Source organism: Rousettus aegyptiacus, unplaced genomic scaffold, assembly GCF_014176215.1.
Source record: "Rousettus aegyptiacus isolate mRouAeg1 unplaced genomic scaffold, mRouAeg1.p scaffold_m13_p_7, whole genome shotgun sequence".
In the NCBI taxonomy this organism is placed as follows: domain Eukaryota; kingdom Metazoa; phylum Chordata; class Mammalia; order Chiroptera; family Pteropodidae; genus Rousettus; species Rousettus aegyptiacus.
In genome coordinates this window covers 58489889-58511175 of record NW_023416310.1, presented here as the reverse complement: position 1 = coordinate 58511175, position 21287 = coordinate 58489889, and the positions used below count along the sequence as shown (strand labels likewise).

At 45.8% G+C, this 21287-nt stretch overlaps 1 protein-coding gene across 3 annotated transcripts; it reads left to right on the top strand.

The window, feature by feature from the left end:
• The first annotated feature begins 1438 nt into the window (after positions 1-1438).
• THNSL2 (threonine synthase like 2) lies at positions 1439-21062 on the top strand. 3 transcript variants are annotated; one of them, XM_016162998.2, is made up of 9 exons: positions 1439-1518; positions 4909-5143; positions 6277-6471; positions 6880-7032; positions 9964-10194; positions 13104-13252; positions 13358-13483; positions 15704-15855; positions 16272-21062. In XM_016162998.2, the coding sequence occupies exons 2-9, from the start codon at positions 4921-4923 to the stop codon at positions 16495-16497; spliced, it is 1455 nt and encodes a 484-aa protein (XP_016018484.2). In that variant the 5' UTR covers positions 1439-1518; positions 4909-4920; the 3' UTR covers positions 16498-21062. The 3 variants fall into 3 exon arrangements, with proteins under 3 accessions (XP_016018484.2, XP_016018482.2, XP_036080796.1); XM_016162996.2 differs by lacking the exon at positions 1439-1518 and adding an exon at positions 1974-2080; XM_036224903.1 differs by lacking the exons at positions 1439-1518; positions 15704-15855 and having other exon boundaries at positions 3264-5143.
• The last annotated feature ends 225 nt before the right edge of the window (positions 21063-21287 follow it).

Genomic DNA, 21287 nt, shown 5'->3' with positions numbered 1-21287 from the left:
AGCACAATTCACAGAAGAGCTTCTGGCCTCCCCTCCTGCTCACAAAATCACGAATATGTCCTGCAGGTCTCCGTGAGTCTATCAAGGGGCCTAGTGGGAGAGCTCTGCAGAAGGTACTTTTATTCTTGCAATGATTTTTGAGACTCCACCTTAGATGGTTATGAGTTTTGTAAAAGACGTTGCTCTGTGTTATGGCTTTTTTAATTTTTTTATTATTTTTATTTTTATTTTTATTTATTTTTTTGCCAGGGGTCTCAGTTTCCCTGATCTTTGAATGATTACACCTGATACAGCGGATGGAAAACTTTTAGGGGGTGTCTGGCTGGTCTTTATCCCTCTCTGAAAACTGACCCCCTGCCCTCTGTGTATATTCTATGACTACAATCCATTAGCTGAGCAGTGACCAGCCAGACTTTCTCTTTCTGGAAGCTGAGACCTACCTAGATTGGCAGGTTCATGGACTCACGTGGGTATGTCAAATGGGCACCATGTGTGGGCCAAAGTTTGGATAGCAGGTAACTTGAGTAAGCAGAGACCACAGATTTAGGAGAATATCATAAACAGGAGGAAGAAAGGAGAAGAACTGGCAAGACCAGAGGATAACTATCCATGCCCACCCTCTTATGAGGCCCAGCTGGGCCTGCCATGTGTGACCAGGCCAGCCCAGATGCACAAACTAAAACTTAGTGGGCATCTGTCCTGTCCAGCTCCTCAAACTTTGCCACCTAAGTGAGTCGGTCCACAGGAGCACGAATGTGAACTCAGAGGCATTGGGGCATATCTGTAGGACATTTTTAAGGTGTGTTTGAGGTAGGAATTACATCAGGACCCCTCCCCAGAACCATTAAAATGAAAAACAGTCTTGAACAGTAGCTTCAGTGTAGTGGAGCAGTTTTGTAGTTTAACACTTCCTGCTAAAAGTGTAAAATAAGGGGGATAGGAAAAGTCCCCGACATAGACATGCACAGAAAGACACGTAGTGTGACCTAGAATTCACCTTTGCTTCATTATATGACCATTATATTAAATTAGCACTGCAGTTAAGGTTGTACCCATCATGCATCTGACACCATGACATTTCCCAAAAGCCCAAACATGGTAAGAAAACGGGCGTCTCCTTAATTCTGGAGAAAAACCACCTCTTTTCCACAAAGTGACCATCCAAAATCATGAATATTCTACCCTTAGATTAATAGATGAAATCCCCAAACCAGCAACAGGAGGAGGCAGCAGCTCTCCCTTGAGCCTGGGGACTCTCCCATCTGTGGGTGTACTTTCACTTGGGCAGAAGTCTTTGGGGCTGACCACTTTTGGCCGCTTGCTCTCCCTTTTGAGAGTGAGCTTACTTTGCCTTCAAAGCTGACAGCTCCTGGCTGCCTAGTCTCCCTTCTAAAAGTGCACTTTCGCTTTTAATAAAGCGAGTTTGCATACAATCAAATTCTGGGCGTCTGCCTTCAACTCTTTGTCTCCTGGACGCCAAGAACCAAGGTCCTGAAGTTCTGGGACTCCCCAGCACCGGTAACATGTTGACTTTTTTTCTTTAAATTGGGGAGGTATTTTACCCTAGAACAGATCTAAGCTTAATAAAAAGAGTTTTTCCTACAAAGAGTTTTTGAACTGAAATGATATTATGTATCCCCGTGTTTCCTGAGTTCCTGTTGCCCCACTTTGAGAAAGTAGTTTATCAGGTGTCTGCAGGGTAGAGGATGAACCCAAAGAAGATAAGGGACTTTCTTCTTTCTACTTTGCTTTCAGTTTTCTAATCTGAAGAATGAGTTTATATGGTACTTCCAAGGCTAAAATGAAGACTAAGAGACAGAATAAAGCGCTTAGCAAAGTGCCTTATAAACATGCCCAGTGAGAAATATCAGTCTCTGTTGCTCCCTCCTCCTCCTCTCCCCCGCCGCTTTCTTCTGCCCTCGGCCTCCCTCCCCCGCCCTTCTCGTCCTTCGCCCGGAAGCCTGACACTGCCTCCGAGTGCGGACCGCACGTCTGGAGCTGGGCAGCGCCCCCCGCAGCCGCCAGCGCCTCGAACCGGGTAACTGCGCCCGGGCCTGCGCAGCCCTCCGCGGCGCACCAGGTCAGCCGATCCCATCCGGGCGGGATCCGCCGATCGCTTGCTCGCCCTGGAGACCGCTGCAAGCCAGCAGGCAGCCCTGCGGCCTTGTCCTCTCGCGCCCACCGTCCCCTCCTCGCGTCCCCTCCCTGAGGATCATGGCGGCTTCCCCGGAGGAGTCGGTTAATTGACACTTCTGAGCTCTTAAACGTCTCGAGGTTTCCTTCTACCTTGACTTCAGTGTGGCTGTGTCGGCTCCTGTCCCTTTCTATGACTAACCTCTTGTTCAGAATCTGCGACTTGTAGGAACCTGGGAGGGCAGGGTTCCTGCCCTTCTGAGAAGTCTGGGGTGTTTTCAGAGGCAGAGAACGGAGAACGGAGCCATATCGTGCAGCTTTTTTTTAGAACTTTCTTGGCTCTGTGACCCTAGAGAAGCAGCTGCCTGCCTGGGGCCTGCCAGGGGCCTCCGCCCCTGAGGGGTGCAGTCTGTGATCAGTCCACAGTCACCAGGGGTTCAGCTGTTGAGGTCCAAGTCTCTGCCCGCCCCCCCTTCTCAGAAAAATATCTCCTCCTCCCCAAGGAGCCACACAAGCCCTTTCTGACACCGACCCTGGGACCCTGGCCTTGGGATGCTCTCCTATTTCTCTTGTTATGCATACAGGTTATCGGTCAGTTTTTCTGACCCATCTCCATTCTGGAATGGGATGCAGAAGAGCCACAATATAAAATCTTATCTTTCAGAGGTCATTTAGTCTAGTCGCATCAGGCACTTGGAGTGCCCATACAATGGTCCTACAAAAGTGCTTGATTTTCAACTTCACCACCTCCTGTGGCAGCTACTTCTACTCCTGGGCTTCTCTGTTTCTTTTATCTTACATTGAACCCAACGATTTGTCTTCTCTGTAACTTTGCCCTATTGACCTGAGAATGCTCCCCCCTGGGGTCACTTGTGTGCTACTCAGCCCTTGTCTTTACAATGACATGTGCAGAGCCTGGTGTCAGGCCCTCTCTTTTGTTTCTGGGCTAATTTGTCCACGTCCTTCATCAAACGCAGAGCCCAGGACAGAGCCTAGTGGCCCAAGTGTGATGTAGTCCAACCCTGGGCATTCTGCAGATGTTTTCTTTTGTTGTCCTTATAGTCCTGCCAGTCCCCACCCTTCCCTCTGCCTGCAGCAGCTCAATTGCTGACAACTTAATTGCTTCCTTTCCTTTAATCTGGTCCTACGAAGAGGCCAGGCTTGGTCCCCCTCTTATTACTCCAGGGTCTGGGGCAGTTTGTATTGGCTCTAACCCTTGCCGCAGAGTTACAGAAATTCCTCTCCTTACTGAAGGTACTGCTAGCCCTCAGGCCCCTACCCTGGTTCTGTTTTGTGAAACAGTGGGCCTGCTTTGCTTCCCTGCCTCAGTTGGCCTTCGGAGTTTCCCTGATTTCATTTCCTTGACACATACCCCTATATCATATGTGTCCCAGTTTGCCCAAGACCGTTCTAGCTTATATCCATTGCCCAGTATAAGTATTAATACTATCCACTTTCACTTTCAAAAGTTTCATGGTTTGGATGGTTAAACTTGTCTCTGTCTCCAAGTTGGATGCTTTGTATTTGTAGATAGTAGGGTGGCACATGGCAGCCCATGTGGGTCTCACAGAGGGCTCAGAGGTGTCAGGTTCAGTCTAGGAAACCAGAATTCCTCTAGCTCATACCCTTTGTTATAGCTGTGCAGCTTCAAGTGGCTTTGCCCTCAGACGGCAGGAATTCCTCTCGGGCCCTGGCACAGAAATGAGTCCAAGCTAGTATTGAGAGCTACTATATGTCTGGTCAAATTCACCCCCAGAGGTGCTGTGGGACTTTAAAATCAGAGCTCCCAAATTTACAACCATGACAGAAAAAGATGGCAAGAGCTCAAGCCCAGCGCCTTGACATGGCATCTGGCTCTGGGGAACCCAACTGATGTGGCAGTGTAACCAAAGCGAGGCCTGAGGTGCCCTTGAATACCCCTCCCCCCTCCCCCACCCCAGTGAGAGAGCTCTGAGTCCACACAGGGCCAATCAGTCATGGCTAAAGGGTATTAAGGGCAACATGTCAGCACTTCCAACTACTCTTCTAGGGTTAGACTGAGAGGTAGGGTAATGGTTTTCAACTAGGATGACCAACTGTCCTAGTTTGCCTAGGACTGAGGAGGTGACCTAGGATATAGAACTTTCAGTTTTAAAAGGAGGAAAGTCTTGGGCAAATTGAGATGAGTTAATCACCCTATTCTTAACCCTGGCTGCACATTAGATGCCCATGAGGAGACTCTCATTTAGAGATTCTGATTTAATTGACCCAGGTAGGCTCCTAAGGAGAAGTATTTTTTAAAGCTCCTAAGCTGATTCCAGCAAACCACTAGAGTTGAGAACCACTAGGTTATAGGCAACACGGCTAAATGACCATTGAATGTAGTTATTTTTGAGCAGAAGAGGGTAGAAACATCTTTCACAAAGGTGTATGACCAAGTGTGGTGGTCCTCTCCTTGTTAAGAGGAATATCAAAATGGTCTTTCCCTGTCCCAAGGCCTCTTCCTCACCAGTGAGGACCAAGCTATCTCCTTTCCTGGAAGCTTTGGTACCATCCCCCTTCCAAGGTAATATGTCAGCGGAATTGCCTCATTTCGATTGGAGGGGTCATGATTTGTATAGTCTCAGATGAAGATGGCATGAGACTTAAGGCAGGAACCCAGTATTCTGGGCTGGGACACTTAACCCAGTGAGTGGTGATCCAAGAGCTAACTGAGGAGGGCTGTGTGGACATCAGCTTTGCCCATATGATGCTGGAGAAAGAGACCAGGTGCCTCTGGGACTGTCGCCTCTGCAGGCCTCCAGGATCATGTGGTACATCAGCACCCGGGGGATGGCTCCGCGGGTCGACTTTGAGGGGGCCCTCTTCTCTGGCTATGCTCCTGATGGGGGCCTCTTCATGCCTGAGGAGCTCCCACAGCTGAGCAGAGAGACGCTGCGTCAGTGGAGTGCACTCTCCTACCCGAGCCTGGTGAAGGAGCTGTGTGCCCTCTTCATCGGCCCTGAGCTCATTCCGAGAGATGACTTAAATGGTGAGCACCACTGCCCCACTTCCACTTTCCCTCCCCTGCCAGCTTGGCCCCCACAGAGTTGCACTGTCCCTAGGAGATCTTCAGTCACATTTCCCCAAATTTAGTGTTTTTTCCAGATTCTGGAATTCCAGAACTGGAAATATCCCCCAAAAGTTCATCTCATCCCGTTCCCACCACCAGCCAAAATGATTTGCAGAGAATTGTTTTTCTTTAGTTTATTTTTAATACACTTTTTTAAGACTAGCAACTTGAATGTTAGAATTTTTTCTTCTGGCATAGTAATTCCAGAACAGAATTTTGAGAGTGTCCTGGACCAGCTCACCTCAAACCGTAATGTGCTCATGGATTCCCCTGCCGGGATCCTGTTAAAATGTGGATTCTGATTCACTAAGTCTGGAGTGAGCCTGAGAAGTTTGCTTTCCTATCATGTGTCCAGATGATGCTAGTGCTGCTGGTCCATGGACCGAATATATGATATCCAGAACATAATAGTGACAATTTGGGGATGGGGAGGAGAAGATATCTCGAAATGTGGTCTGATGACTAGCACCGATGGCATTGCCTGGGCATGTATTAGAATTCTCAGATTCCCTCAGACCAACTGAACCACAGTCTGCATTTTAAGACCCCAGGTGATTGATTTTCCAGTGAAAGTTTGAGAAGTGCTGTTCCAGACTGCCCCAATTCAGGTAGGCATGTGTGTAAGCCCTCCCACGGTTCTGGCATCACAGGTTTGAGATTTAGTCATGTAACAAATAAGTAAAAGTGTCCTGTCCTTAGGAATCAAACTTAGAAGACATGAGACATTGACTTGTTTGTCACATAACTTTAATTGAATCTTCTATGGGAATACATGTTCACTAGAAATCCAAATTATGATGATGTTTATGAAATAAAAAGTGAAAGTCTTACAGCACCATATCTGCTGTGGGCGTGGGAATCACCGTGAGGACTCTACGAACAAGCTGGTGCATGTCTTTCCAGACTTTTCCCAGATTATACAATTATATTCATGCATGGTGTACTTTAGGATAAACATTTCTGGTCTTTTTATCTTCTATTGGAGATAACAACTTCAAATTAAAAATTTTGAGGATAGACACAATAATGCCCGCCACCTGCTGTCCTTGCAGATCTGATCCACCAAGCCTTCCGCAGATTCCGCCATAATGAGGTGGTCCATCTGTCCAGGCTGAAGAACGGGCTGAACGTGTTGGAGCTGTGGCATGGGGTCACGTATGCGTTTAAGGATCTGTCCCTGTGCTGCACAGCACAGTTCTTGCAGTACTTCCTGGAGAAGAGGGAGAAGCACATCACTGTGGTTGTGGGTACGTGTTGTGGACCTGAGCTCTAGAGCCCTGTAGTGCCCCAACTTGCCAGTTTCTGCCTCCAGGCCATCCTCCGCGAATGTCTCTTGGGGTGTGTTACTGATTCTTCTAGAGCAGGGTTCTTAACTGTTTCTCGTGGCATGAGGGAAGCTATGGTACCTTCTCAGATTAATATTTTTAAAAATATAAAATACATAGGATCATGTGGTACTAAGCTCACAGATGCCCTGAATTCTATCCATAGATCTTTTGAAGGTTCATGGGCCCCAGATTAAGTGCTAGGTTCCTACCCTCCAGGTATTTGCTGATAGATACTGCCTCATTTGGTGACAATGCTTTAGGAGCCATTTCTTTCCTTTTTCATCTCCTTCATTTTAAAGAAGATGGTTCTTTTTTCTTCCCATCCAGGAACTTCAGGGGACACAGGAAGTGCTGCCATTGAGAGTGTTCAAGGGGCAAAGAATGTGGACATCATTGTTCTGCTGCCCAAGGGTCACTGCACGAAGATTCAGGAGCTCCAGATGACAACGGTGCTGAAGGAGAATGTCCATGTGTTTGGTGGTGAGTGCTAGGACAGCAGGGACGCTGTGGCTTTACTTTGAGAGATGGGCTAAAACGAAACTGGTTAATTTGCTAGCTGACCATCCTTCTTCCTTTTTCTCCTTTCCTCCCTTCCTCGAACGATCTTATTTTGAATATGCCTTGGCTTAACTCCGAGCATTCTCTTGGCTACACAGTCTCATAAAGTGTTAGAGGTGACAGATGCATAAACCAATACTGACAATACAACCCAGGAAGTGCAGTTTTAAGAACATACCCCAAAGAATGCCACCTTCGTGCAGGTTCAACCTGCTGGTGCCATTTATATAGGCAGCAACTCAGAGCCATAGCCTAAGTGGAGTGACTTGGGTTTTGTTGTTGTTGTTGCTTGTTTGTCTGTTTGTTTTGGAGTGACTTGGGTTTTTTTCCCAGGCCACTGAAGTTTTGAGGTCACAACATGTTAAATAATTATTTTTAAAAGAATGTTTCATTACATGTTGACAACTCATGCCCTCTCTTACAATATAGTAATGATTAAACCATGCACTTGGTTAGCATGTCTGAGTATTTAAAGTAGGAAGCTACTCGGTGGCTCTCATCATTGGTGATACCCTTCCTTGAGCCACTTCATGAATCGTAGCATTTTGAGAAAGGCAGAAAACCATGTCCTTTAATGTCAGGCCATCTATTCCGAATGGATTTAATCATTATGGGAGAACAAGAGTGGAAAAAGAGGGGGTGAGTTTGAGTAGAGTCATATATTTTTATTTCTACTTCTCATATTCCATAAGACTTCAGGTAACCCCAAGGTAAGGGTCTTGGTGAGGTTTTGTACATGTGGCCTTGGCTGAGCTGTCCAGGTTTCCTGGCTTGGTTTGCTCACTTATCTGGCAGGATAGCAAATGTGGTGGCCCAAACCGTTTCTTCTACAGCTGGCCTGGCCTTCTGATATAATCCCGTAGAAAATGTTTTTATATAACACTGATTTTGTCAAGGAGAAAAAGCACAATGAAAACAAACCTTGCCCATGAGAGTAGCATGAATATCTTTTGTCTGTTTGTTCAAAAGGAAGCCAAAAGCCCCATGTTCTTTTCTTTAACAAGCACATACACATTTCAGTGAGAAGTTCATAGTTTAGCTAACGCAGGTGTTGGCAAAACCTTACACATTGGTCCTGGTACTTGCCCATATTTGGCTGCACTTTCCTATAGTCATTGCAAGATTTTAATGTAGAAGATTCAGGTTCCTGAGGGTCCCTGTTTTACTCCAAGAACCAAAATTACTAGTTGTAGATCTAGGACCATCTTTGCCTAGAATCAAAGCAACAAATAGCTTTTTGTACCTCTGTCCTTCTACCTGTTCCCTTCTCACTTTGTACACAGGTATTGGAAGGCTTTTACCTGAGAGTGTGCCTGGGGGCTCCATTCCTGACCACACGTTGGAGACCACCATTTGAAAAATAGTGGCAGAAAAGTGGACGATGATAGGTGCATTTTGTCAGAAATGTGTTTCTGCTGGAGCCAAAGGGGTATTTCTATTTGTACATGTCCCAAGCTTTAAGAAAATAAGGCAGCATACTTTAAATAAATTAGTTTTTATTTCTAGATATCACTTTTCTAGTTCTTCCTTTCCTTTCTAGGATCTTCTGACTTGATTTCCAGGAGGATATGTGTTAGTTCAGGAACTAACAGTGACTACATAGTTTCTGTTAGACTGTGAGCTCAGGGAGTAGGGGTGGGTCACCTGGATTGTTATGTGTTAGACACTGTTTTATAAGTCATCAATTTCCATATAGTACAGTTGATTCTTCTTAAGCACAGAATAATCAGCATGTGCTAGTTACATATTATTTGGGATGTTTTTGCCTGGAAGTGACCAAAAAACCAACTCAGACCAGCTTGAACAAGAATATTTTCCAGCTTATATAACTGGAAGTCCAGAGGTGGGTTGGGCTCCCGATGATTGATTCCGTCACTCAGCAGTACCCTGAGGGACCCAGGTTCTTCGCATTCTCTATTCTGCCTTCCCCAGTCCTAAGGCTCATTCCTCTGATGGCCTTTGATAGTTACTTGGAGTAACCACGTCTCTGTCTTCCTGTGGCTCTCTTAAAAGCAGCAAGTCTTTACTGGAACCCCGGCAAACACGCCCCTCGTGCATGGCTCTGGAGTCTCCCCTGGCCTCATTGCTGTTGCACAGTGGTGAAGGGCAGAATTAAAATGACCTCAGTGTATGCTCTGGCACTTATCCCAATAAATCTTACCCCGCTCTCCTCCAAGTTAGACTCCGATGGAGAAATAATCAGGTTTCAGATTAGCGATTAATATTCGCTTGATTGCTGGTTGAGCTGGGTTGGAAAATGCAACTAGTAGCCAATTTACCCCAAAATTTGCCCAATAATTTATCCATAAATTAAACTGTGTACATATCCAGCCCAGGAAGGAGTCCTCCCATGTCATTTTACCTACCATTTGGAGCAGAGAGCAGAACACCCACCCTTGATATTTAAATGAGGGAAGAAGGGCAGGGCACATGGGAACAGTGACACTTCTCTCATACTCCTGATAGAAGACTGTGGCGTAAAGGATCAGCCTCTTACCATCCCACAACCTGATAAGCCATTCCTCCTCCTTTCCAGAGAGTGGGGGAGGTGGACATGGACTACAAAGAGGAATTCTTTTTGCAGTATCCCAGAAGGTCAACATTTTATAACTTATTTTATATGAGAGTAGCAATATTGGAAATATCCCAAGAATGTGAGACATGTTTTCTATCCTTGAGGAGCTTAATTTTGAGCCTGGAAAGCCAGGCCAAGATATAGCGGAGTAAAGAAAGCAAAGCTCAGCGAAAGTCCCAGTCCGGTGGGCTCAGCCTGGGAAGGCCTTGTGGGGAGGTGCTGACTACCTGGGGTTCTTCGTGCTCCTGATAGCTTCCCTCCCCTCTCTTGCATGACAGTGGAGGGAAACAGCGATGAGCTCGATGAGCCAATCAAGGCCGTGTTTGCAGATGTGGCTTTTGTCAAGAAGCACAATCTGATGAGTCTGAATTCAATCAACTGGTCCCGGATCCTCGTGCAAATGGCCCACCACTTCTTTGCTTATTTTCGGTGTGTTCCATCCTTAGATATGGACCCACTGCCCCCTGTGGAGGTGGTTGTGCCAACGGGGGCTGCTGGTAACCTTGCAGGTAAGGAGACCACTGGGTGGAAATGGGCTTTCCAGAGAAACATGTGTGGCTCCAGTCCTTCCAGCTGCCCTGTGGCTCCAGTCCTTCCAGCTGCCCTTTGCCTGCAACTGCATAGCTCTAAAGTGGTGGGAAACTATAGGAAAGAAACTCCCAGAAAACTCTCCCCTAATTCCCTGAGGGGAGGTGTGGCCTCTTGCTGCAGTAGGGCATGATGAGTTAACCCCGATGTGCTCTGGCCACCTGACCTGACGCCCTAGCTTGGCAGAGTGTGGAGAGATAGATCAAGGTTCAGCCGCTGTGCCCAGCTGCCAGTGCACTCCTCCAGAAATATGGACTTTACCACCAGCCGCAGCCAGCTGCCTGCTATGAGGGCAGGTGACTCAGCTGGCACAACGTGTTCCCACTCCTAGAAACGCCACCCAGAGACATGTGAAGTGCAAAAGAGTTCTGGACTTAGGGTTCTGGCCCTAGTTCTGTCCTTAGCCAGCTGAAGGCTGTGGGACGGTCCCTTAGACGTAGCTCCTCAGGTATAAAAGGGGGTCGCATCATTTATTATATCTTTCCAGGCTGCTGTGAGGCACAGATAAGATTCTTTAATTTTATATATGACCTTCGTACAGCTGCATTACCTTAAAGTCATTTTCTATAATAATAATTAACATTAATGAAGCACTTACTATACATTGGGCATTGCTCTAAGTGCTTTTCATGTATTAATTCATTTACTCCTCAAATGTGACTATGAGAAGGATGATACTGTGCTTTCCATTTTGTAATGAGGAAACTGAGGCACAGAGCAGTTAATCAGCTTGCCTCTGGTTACATACTGGTCAGTAGCAGAGCCAGAATCACAGCCCAGGCAGGCTGATCCAGAGCCTGCGTCCTCGCCAGCTTGCTAGGCTGCCTCTTGATGGGCACTGCCGTTTCTGATGGTTCTGTCAGTGTATGCTGAGATGGCTTAGGTGAGACCATGAAAGCATCTGGTGGTCAGGAGTCTGCCTGACTTCTTCCACTAACACAGGGATGGAAAGAACAATGAGCTGCCAGCTGGGCAAGGATACTCAACCTTTTTCATCCCTGGGGTGAATCTCACCATGGTACCACTTCATATCACTTTCCAGTGAATTGTTCCATCCAGAGTCGTGCAGCCCACACAGCCCCGGTGGCTGCCACAGTGCCTGGCACGAAATAAACATTAGCAGAGGGTTCTCCTGTCTCTTCCTGCTCAATCAGTGAAGTGGTAAAATGAATAACAACCTGGACCCTCTGAGCCTTCGTTTCTCCTCTGTCATAGATGAATATCACGATATTTTCATGAGGATCAAATGAAAAAAGAACATGAGAGTGCTTTGCAAAATTAAGAGTGATATTGGGGTGGTGTGCTTATCCCTAACTCCTCTTAACGATGCACCAGAGATAAACCATTCATGGAAGTATGTAAAAACGTCCTAAACGACGTTACCTTTTCAGGCTCTCCATCTCCCAGAGTGAGGAATTCCTGGTTTGTTCCATGCAAACAGGGACTGCTGTTAGGGTGGATGAAGGGTGTGTCTCCAGGGGATGCGGCCTGAAGATGCTGGTTCAAGGAGGCTGAGACGGGGGACAAGAGAATGTGCGCTGGACCTACACAGACCGACCTAGTTTGAACCCTTACTCTGCCACTTCGCAGGCTTTGGGCAGATCATTTCAACTTCCCAGAACCTTCATTTTTCTCTTCTGCAAACGATAGCAAGCATACGTGTCAGTACCTGGAGATGGTATAGGGGTGCGGGCAGCATGGAGAACCGTATCTGAGCACGTAGCATTCTCCTCCTCCTTTTTCCTGCTTTTTGGTAACAGCTTTATTATTATGTGATTCACATGCTTTGCAACTCATCACAGTTTAATAGTTGTTAGAATATTCAAAGATTTGTACAATTACCACAATCAATTTTAGAACATTTTTGTCACCCTGAAAGGAAACCCTGTTCCCATTAGCAGTCACTTCCTCATTTTTCCCTCAGTTCTAGGCAACTGTTAATCTATTTTGTCTCTATAAATTTGCCTATTCTGGACATTTTATATAAATGGAATCATTACAATATGTTGCCTTCCATGTCTAGCTTCTTTCGCTTTGTACAATATTTTTAACATATATCAGTACTTCATTCCTTTTTATGTCTAAATAATATTCCATTGTATGGATAGCTCACACTTTTTTTATCCATTTATCAGTTAATAGACATTTGTATTGTTTCAATTTTTTAGCTATTATGAATAATGCTGCTGTGAACATTTGTGTATGACTTTTTGGATGAACCTGTTTTTATCTTGAGTATATATACCTAGGAGTGAATTTGTGAGTCAAATGGTAATTCTGCTTAACTTTTTGAGGAACTTACAGATTGTTTTCCAAAGCGACTGCACTATTTTACATTCCCACCAACGATGTATGAGAGTTTCAATTAATCCATATCCTAAGTAAGACATGTTATTATCTTTGTTTATTCTAGTCGTCCTAGTGGATATGAGGTGGTGCATCATTGTGGTTTTGGTTTTTATTTTCCTGATGACTAATAATGTTGAGTATCATTCATGTGTTATTCAACATTTGTATATCTTCTTTGAGGAAAGATCTATCAAGTCCTTTGGCCACTTTTAAGTTGGGTTATTTGTATTTTTATTATTGAGTTGTAAGAGCTCTTTATATATTCTAGATACAAGCCTCTTATCAGATGTATGATTTGCAAATAGTTTTCTCATTCTGTGGATTGCCTTTCCGTTTTCTTGATGGTGTCCTTTTGCAGCACAAAAGCTTCAAAAGCACAAAAGTTTCTTAATTTTGATGAAGTTCAGTTAACTATTTTTTATTTTGTTTTTTGTGCTTTTGGTGTCATTTCTGAGAAACCTAGTCCTTCTCCTCTCTTAAGCTGGGTGCCTTGCTCAGAAGATGGGCCTGCCCATCCGCCTGGTCGCAGCAGTGAACCACAACGACATCATCCATAGGACTGTCCAGCGAGGAGACTTCTCTCTGTCTAAGACTGTCAAACCAACCTTGGCATCAGCTATGGACATTCAGGTGGGGCCTGTGCGGAGGCATGCAGGTCTGGTCAAGTGTTGATTAGCTGGAGATGGACAAGGGCCGAGATCAGAGTGCCCCCTGGGATTTTGCTTTTCTGTCCAGGTACCCTACAACATGGAGAGGATTTTCTGGCTGTTATCTGGCTCTGACAGCCAGGTGACAAGAGCCCTCATGGAGCAGTTCGAAAGGACCCAAAGCGTGAGGCTACCTGAGGAACTGCAAAGCAAGGTCAGTCACCACCCTCACACCCCCGAGAAAGGAAGGGGTGCAGCTCCAAGATACAACCAAATCTGGGGTTTGAAAATCTGTTCAAGGGAAGGGGACACCTTTTCTGCTATAAGCCTGGAACTTCTGCAGTCACTTTATATGGATTCATTTATTGAATGAGGAGAAGCAGTGAAGAGTATTGGCCTAGAGTGAGACAGGGCTCAACTTCAAGCCAGCTGTGAGAACTTTGACCAGTTTCTTAAACTCTGTGCCTCAATTTCCTCATCTGTAAAATGGGGATCATAGAATGCCTACCTCATAGCCTTCGTGATGATTTAAGTCAAATTATACCCATGAAGCACTTTGAGTACTGCCAGGCAGTATCGGGCTTGATATGTTAACCATTATTATTTTTTTTTATTATTGTTATTGATTTCCAATACCTGGAAACCACTCTCTACAGCCGGTATGAGCAGAGACCAATGTCCTGTCAGTTGTTTGTTTGTTTGTTTTAAGGAGGTGAAATTTTGTCTCCTCAGAGCGGTAGGAATCTAGTTGGGAGGGATTGCTTTTATTTGCCACCTGGCGATGGTCACTTACTTTATGTAAAAAACAAAACAAAGCAAAACAAGCTATTTCACGCATTGAAGTTACCTTTAATTTTCTTTACCATATTCCCACCAAGTGGTCATCCAGACTACATATCCTCCAGGGACAGGGCCTCACTACCTGGCATCATCTCTAATCATCACAGAATTCTCCATGGGGGCTGTAGTCTGACCCTCCTCGCCTGCACACTGCAGGCAGCCTTAGCCCCATGTTTGAAGAGGATCTGTGTCAGCCTTCCTGGTCCGTTTAGCTTTGTCTCACACAACGTAATTCTGAGTGGTCGATGTCTGTCTTAAAAGGTTGTCCCCAGGACTGGGCTTAGCCACCCGTACAGACCAGAGTGGAATTTCTGTCTTCTGGGTCTGTACTGCTTTTGATGTAACCTGTCTTAATGTTTGTACTGCTGTAACAAAATACAATCGACCAGGTGGCTTACAAACAACACTAATTTGTTTCTCACAGTTCCTGAGGCTGAAAGTCTGAGAGCAGATTGGGTTGGGTTGGTGAGGGCATTCTGCCAAGTTGCAGATGGCCGCCTTCTCATATCCTCACATGGCAGGAGGAGGTTTAGCTAGTTCTCTAGCTTCTTTTTATAAAGACACTAATCTCATTCATGAGAGCTCCCCCCTCATGACTTAATTATCTCCCAAAGGCCCCATCTCCAAACACCATCACAAGATTTCAGTTTCAACATAGGAATTTTGGAGGGACACAAACATTCAGACCATAACCCAACCAAAGATCAACTTATTTGGTTAACGGTTTGTTTTGACATTTACATTCTTTCTCATGTAAATGAAGTGCTCCATGAAGACAGACACAGTATCCCCCCCCCCACGCCCCCCAGTTCTTCATTCTGCTCCTGGTTGTACATGTAGAAGACACTTCATCTCCTGGAATAGCATTCATTCATTCATTCATTCACTCATTCATTCATATTACATATATACTATAAGCCAGAACCTGCAAAGTGCTGGAGATACAAAGATAAATAAAATACATTCATTGTCTTCTGTGAGCCCTGATGGAACAGGCAGCCATATAAACAATTTATAATGCCTTATGGGCTCTGTTGCAGTCAAGTATATGCAGGCTGTTTGGCACATCATAAGCATGCAATAAATTTTCAGAGAATGATCAAATAAACCATCTACACTGAGGAGACATCAAGAAGGGAGTCTCCCCCTTTCTAAGGATAGTGGGGCGGTTTCCTAGAGGAGGTGCTATATGAGCTGCGTGGAAATGGAAAGGAAAGTGTTCTCACACCCATGGGAAGGGGCGCACCAAAAATAAAGCTCCAGGAACATTCGAATGCCCTTAACCTTCTGTGTTTTTACAGTTGTTGAACAAAACTATATACCAATTTGCTAATTCACGAGCCAAATCCTAAATTTATTAATCTGAAACTCAAATGCATTCTTCCCTTAAGTTGAGTGAATCAGCTTAAAACTGGGAAATGTTGGAAAACAGATTTTTCTCTGAGCTTAATCTGAACATTTCATCTGATGTTTCTGATGTTGATCTGAGTTTCTGATGTTGATCTGGCTATGTTATGTAGTAGATTTTTGGTCACCTTTCTCCTGCTTTCTCTCCAACACTGATTTTTACCCCTCTGACTCTGGGACCCATCAGCTTTCAGCAGCAGTGACGTCTGAGTCGGTGTCAGATGAGGCCATCACCCAGGCCATGGGCCGCTGCTGGAAAGAGAACCAGTACCTGCTGTGCCCTCACTCAGCTGTGGCCGTGAGCTACCATTACCAGCAGATGGACAGGCAGCAGCCCAGGTACGGCCATGGGTGTCTGGGTCACTACGGGGAACCCTTTGGCTTTCAGGGGCCCTCCTCTTCCCCAAGCAGGGAGACAGGAATGTAAACAAATGGCTTTAATGAGTATGATGGGTGCTGTGTGGAACTGTACTCTGAGAAGCGTGGTCGCGGAAGAAGATGCATGATAGATATTGGGGACAGCCACTGTGAGAGGTATGGTTGCGCTGGGCCTTCAACCAGAAGAAGCAGTTTGCTCAGCTGTCATTATACAGATAAATTCAAGATACCAAACATCTGTGTCTTTCTCCTCCATGCTTCACACAATCCCTAACTTTCCCTGTTCCTTCTTCTCCTCCCTCCTCCCCTTCTTTCTATACCTGTCCCTCTATCTGTTGTCCTTGCCTACTTGTTTCTACCTGTGCCACCCCTCACAGCCCACCCCGGTGTTGCCTGGCTCCCGCCTCTGCAGCCAAGTTCCCAGAAGCTGTCCTCGCTGCTGGGCTGACCCCACAGATTCCCTCGGAGGTCTCAGCCTTGGAGAAGAAAGAGACACGCTGTACCCCAATGCAGAAGAGTGATGACTGGACCCTGATGCTTCGGGACACAATTGAGGACATAGGGCAACAGTGGAGGGGTCACTTCCCTAATGCTCCGGAATAGCCAGGCTGGAGTAGGCTTCAGACCCTGGGAGTGGGTGGGGTTCTGAGGTGCCTTGTGTGTGGTCTTCCTTTTAAAATTTGGCGTAGGAGGTTCTCAGGAGCTGCGCGGGGGCTGGAGCCAGCTGGCTTTGCTTTGTGCTCTCACCATGGCAGGGCGGTGCCTGGACTTCAGGAGGCGGGGTGGGGGTATGGACAGTTGCTGGAGGCACAGCCCCGCTGCTGGACAGTGCGGGGGCATCTCTGCTGTATGCAAAGGTTTCAGGGGCTGCAAATGAAGGGCCTTGAGCTCAGCCCCAGGGTTTAGGACCCCAGACCCTAAACCTGGGCAAGTGGGGGCTGCTCACTGCATTAGCACAGGCCTGGGGCTCACAGTGTCTGGCCTGTTTATCCAGAGGTCTCCGTCGCCTTGTCAAAGGCTTCCACCCTGTTGAGATGTTGGGAATCCCTAGACTACAAGTACATGTTCAATGTGATGGTGACTCTGCATGACCTGTGGGCAAAGCGTGGTGGCTGCTGAGTGGGATGGTGGTGGTGTGGTGTGTGCTACATCCACCAGCTGCTGCAGATGGGCTACGTGTGTAGAGGGCAGCAGAATAGGCAGCAGAGCAGGTGGCGCAGATGGTGGTGGTAGATGGGGTTGAGGTGTGGGATCACCAGATCCAGGTCATGTGGGTAAGCGTGCTCCTCAAAGTACGAACAGAGTCAAGTTGCTCTGTTGCTCATATATCAGGTTCACCTGCTTTGTTGAACCAGAGTGTATGTCATAGCAGCGAGAAGCAATGATCCCTTGTTGGCCACCAAATAAAGTCCAGTTGCTACATTTCCGAAGGTACCTCCATGATCATCCTGGTCAGAGAAATCAAATCATTCTTTTCTCTGAAAACATGACTCACTCTCTCCCCTTTCCTTGTACTTGCCTCTGTGTGAAGGCCACAAGACCCATCCCACAGACTTCTTAAATCCTGGTTCCTGTGTCTTGTTTGCTGTGGAGTTGGCCCTCGTCAACCCAGTTGAAATAATGATTCCTGTTTCTGAACTCTGGCAGAATTTTAACTAAGTTTCTTAAGATGCATAGTCTCTTCTACCCTATTTTATGGTTCTTTGCATTAGACATTATCTCCTCATCTCTAAGCTTCTTGAAAATAGAAACCATTGTTCAGCACGATGAGCTGAAACTTTTTACATTTGTCCCCACTGATTAAAAAAATTTTGATATGTTCTCCCAACATATTTATACTAAATTATGTATACACTACACAAACCACATACTAAAATAGTACTGAAGGAATAATAGTAAAACCTACATTTAATACTTCAGCGGATTGCCTTGTAGGGCCATTTTTGGCAGTCCTGGTTGAGCGTAGTGCCTGGTGCATTCTGTAACCAGCCAGGAACCAGGGGTGTGGCTCCTCTGGGATTGTATATCTGCCTGACACTGAGGGATGGTTCTCGAAGTGTGGGCCTTTGGTCTCTTCACACTCCAGGCACCCCTGCATCCCCTCCCCCACCCTGGGAACCTCCAGAAGCAGACCTCCTGCTGTTCTCGTGATCTAGCCCTGCATTGTCCAATTCCATAGCCACTAGCCATGTGTGACTGTTGAGCACTTGACATGTGAATAGTACAACTAAGGGACTGAATTTTAAATTTTCTGTTATTTAATTTACAATTAAAATTTAAAACCACTTGATTCAGTTATCAGAAAACTTTCAAGTATATTCGGGAAATGCTGACATGTGAATCTGCTTTTTCAGCTGTAAATTTTATGAAGTATATAAAATACTGATAAGTATTTCCAATGAAAGTTTAGTTAGAACACTAAATTAGAACATCGAGATGTGCCACGATTGTAAAATCATACTGGATTTCAAAGACTTCGAATGAAAAGAAACTAAAATATCTCTCTAATAATTTTATATTGACATGTTGAAAGGATAGTATTGATGTTTTGTGATAAATAAAATATATTATCAAAATCAATTTCATTAACATCCTTTTACAAGGACATTTAAAGTTATTTATGTGGCTCACATTGTATTTCTATAGACAGCAGTGATCTAGAACTTAACCTTGGTTTTGTGTACACCTGAACACAGTGCGCATAGTTGTGAGTTGGTTATATTACTGGAATCAAATCCTATGTGGACTGAAGGGAGTGGGGTTAGACAAACACAAATACATGAATGTCAGCACAAGCCTCTTTCATGCCCTCATCACTAGGGAGGCAGGTGCCATAAGCACGGTGTAGACGGAGATTTGCCACCACTAGAGGACACTGTTGCTACCACTCTGAGAGCTGCTGTGAAAAGACCCAGTGGGTATCTGGCCTCCAGAGCCCCCTTCCCATGCCCTGGTGTCTAAAGGAGTTGGTTGCCAAGGCAGGATCTCTGCCTGCCATCCCCGCATCAGAACATGGCAGCTCCGGGAGGCCAGAGGGCACCCTCTTACTGGAGAGCTTGACATTGAAGCATGGCATTCAGTACAGAAGAGAAGGTCGAATGCTGGACCCACAGGAGGATGGAAGGAGCATCCCTAATGATTATGACCCTTACAGGCCACAGCACTTGATGGTTCCTGAGACACTTAAACATCTACAACAGCAGATATGATGGAGACCCCAGGGCCCGGTTTTCAATGAGGCACAATAAGCCTGATGCTTTGGGATCATGATATGTTTAGAAGCTCATAAAAAGGTTTTAATTTTTTTTAAGAAAAATAAATATAATCAAGTTTGGGTTATATTCATCTTTATAACAAAACGGTAGTACAATAGAATTTTAAATATTTTTTGTGTGTGGAGGAAGAGGCTCATGAAAGCAAAAGTACCCAAGGCCCACAGAGGCATAATGTGGTGGTGACAACCCCTACTCTATACCAGGTAATACTTTACAAAATTAACTAATTTAATCCTGACGGCAAGCTGCGGCGTTGGCGTTGTTTCTGTCTGCATTTCAGAGATGAGGAAACTGAGGAGCTGAGAGATGAGGTAATTGCCAGGTGCCACCACTAGGGAGCAGAGAGACTGGCATGAACCGAGGTGTGTGGCTGCAAATCCAATGTGTATTTTCATCACACCGCCCTGTATGCAGCTGGTCATGTTCTGATGTGGTCCGCCACTTTCCATTCTTCTCCAGGCCATGGCCCCGCTCTGAGTCCCCCTTCCCTCTCCTTTGCATGGGTGGATTTGGGAGCGTAGCTGTGCTTTGGGAGGAGGCCCACCAGGGGCTGCTATAGCCCTGCTTTCCTGGTCTCTGTAACCCGCATGGGCCCTGCACGCAGCACCAGCCGTGGGCAGGCAGAGCCAGAGGTTCTTTATCCTTTGCTGCCACATTTCTGAGGGCATCAGAGGATGAAGTTGGGGTCACAAGGGTCACAAAATCCCCTGCCCTCTGGATGGTTAAGAAACCTGTCATCTCTGAGAAGCCACCACACCTGTGAAAGGGAGCCCAGAATAAAGCCATTGGACACAGCACAAATACACATGAAACCTAAACTACAGCATATTCTGGCTACAGGAGTCTTAGTGCTGAGGGGAGGAGAAGGCCAAGGGTGCGACAAAATTTGAAATACGTGTGGGCACACACACATCCAGACACACACACATACATCCCTCTTAATGGAAAAAGTAAGGAGCTTGGTACCAAATGAAGTTAGAATCAGGTTGAAGCTGTCCTTTCTGACTCACCCAGTTACCGGTGGTGTGATCACAGATAAGCCATTTCATCTCTGGGCACCTCAGTTTCCTCATCCACTAATTTCAACACTTACCTTGCTGGTTTGTTTTGAGGATTACATGAGATAATGTATTTCCAAGTGCTGGGTAAATGCTAAAATGCTGTACAAATGGTTCTTATTATTAACACAATTATAGTCTGCACCAAACAATTTAGTACTTTTAAGCTATCTTGTATTTTTTACTAATTGCTTTGTGAATCAGTCTTATCTTGCCTGTGAGATTGCCTCCTTCTGGAGGACTTCTGTGGCCCCGCAGGGCTCCCACAGCTCTGGCGCAGAGTCGGAGTTGCCGTCACTTAGCCAGCGTGCCCAGCAACAGGCTCTGTGAGGGTCATGTGGCAGCCGAATGTCATGGTTTGGTCAGTAGTGGCTCTGCTAGCCTTGTTAATTTTCAGCGATGGTGATTGTTACAGTAATTTATTACATGTAGATTGTGAGTTTATTTGCCCTTGTGTGAACTAGATTTGAATTATATTACATGTGTGTAAAATGGCTCCACTAATGTTAAACCTCAGAAATGTAAATAACCTGTTCTGCTGAACTGAAATTGTTTACCCCAAGAGTGAAATTGTTTTGATCAAGAGTGATAACCAGACACCCGTGCACCTGGCTGATAAGACACTGAAGACGTCATTGCTACACATAAAATCTCCAGGACTCTCTGCCTGAATCAGAGCACTCTCTCTGTCTCACAAGAGCGTGTCTCTCCATCCCTTGATTTCCTCCTTGGCCCAAGACTCTGTCCATCTGAACAAGAGGCCTCTTCGCCGATCGACGGTTGATCGACTGGCAATTGACCCAGGGTTGATATGGCGCCATTACTGCTCACTGTGTGTCTGTCTCAGCCAGCATTGCCAGGTGGTCTGCTAGGACTGAAAGCCATCAGGATCTGGTATGAATAAACCCTAGCATGCTTGCAATCTTATTTGTTTGTGTGTCTGCATCTTTACTTAGTTGTTGTCTCGCTGGGCTCTTCATATTTAAGTATATTAAGCAAAGTGCTGTCGTGGATTCGAACTGGCTTAAGGGCCTTAAGGAACAAGCGAAGCCACCTGTGC

Excerpts from the sequence above, each read along its gene's own strand:
- THNSL2 (XM_016162998.2), top strand. The coding sequence starts at position 4,921 with ATGTGGTACATCAGCACCCGGGGGATGGCTCCGCGGGTCGACTTTGAG. Across the intron at positions 5,144-6,276 it reads TCCGAGAGATGACTTAAATG|ATCTGATCCACCAAGCCTTC; the intron begins GTGAGCACCACT and ends CTGTCCTTGCAG. Across the intron at positions 10,195-13,103 it reads GGCTGCTGGTAACCTTGCAG|CTGGGTGCCTTGCTCAGAAG; the intron begins GTAAGGAGACCA and ends TCCTCTCTTAAG.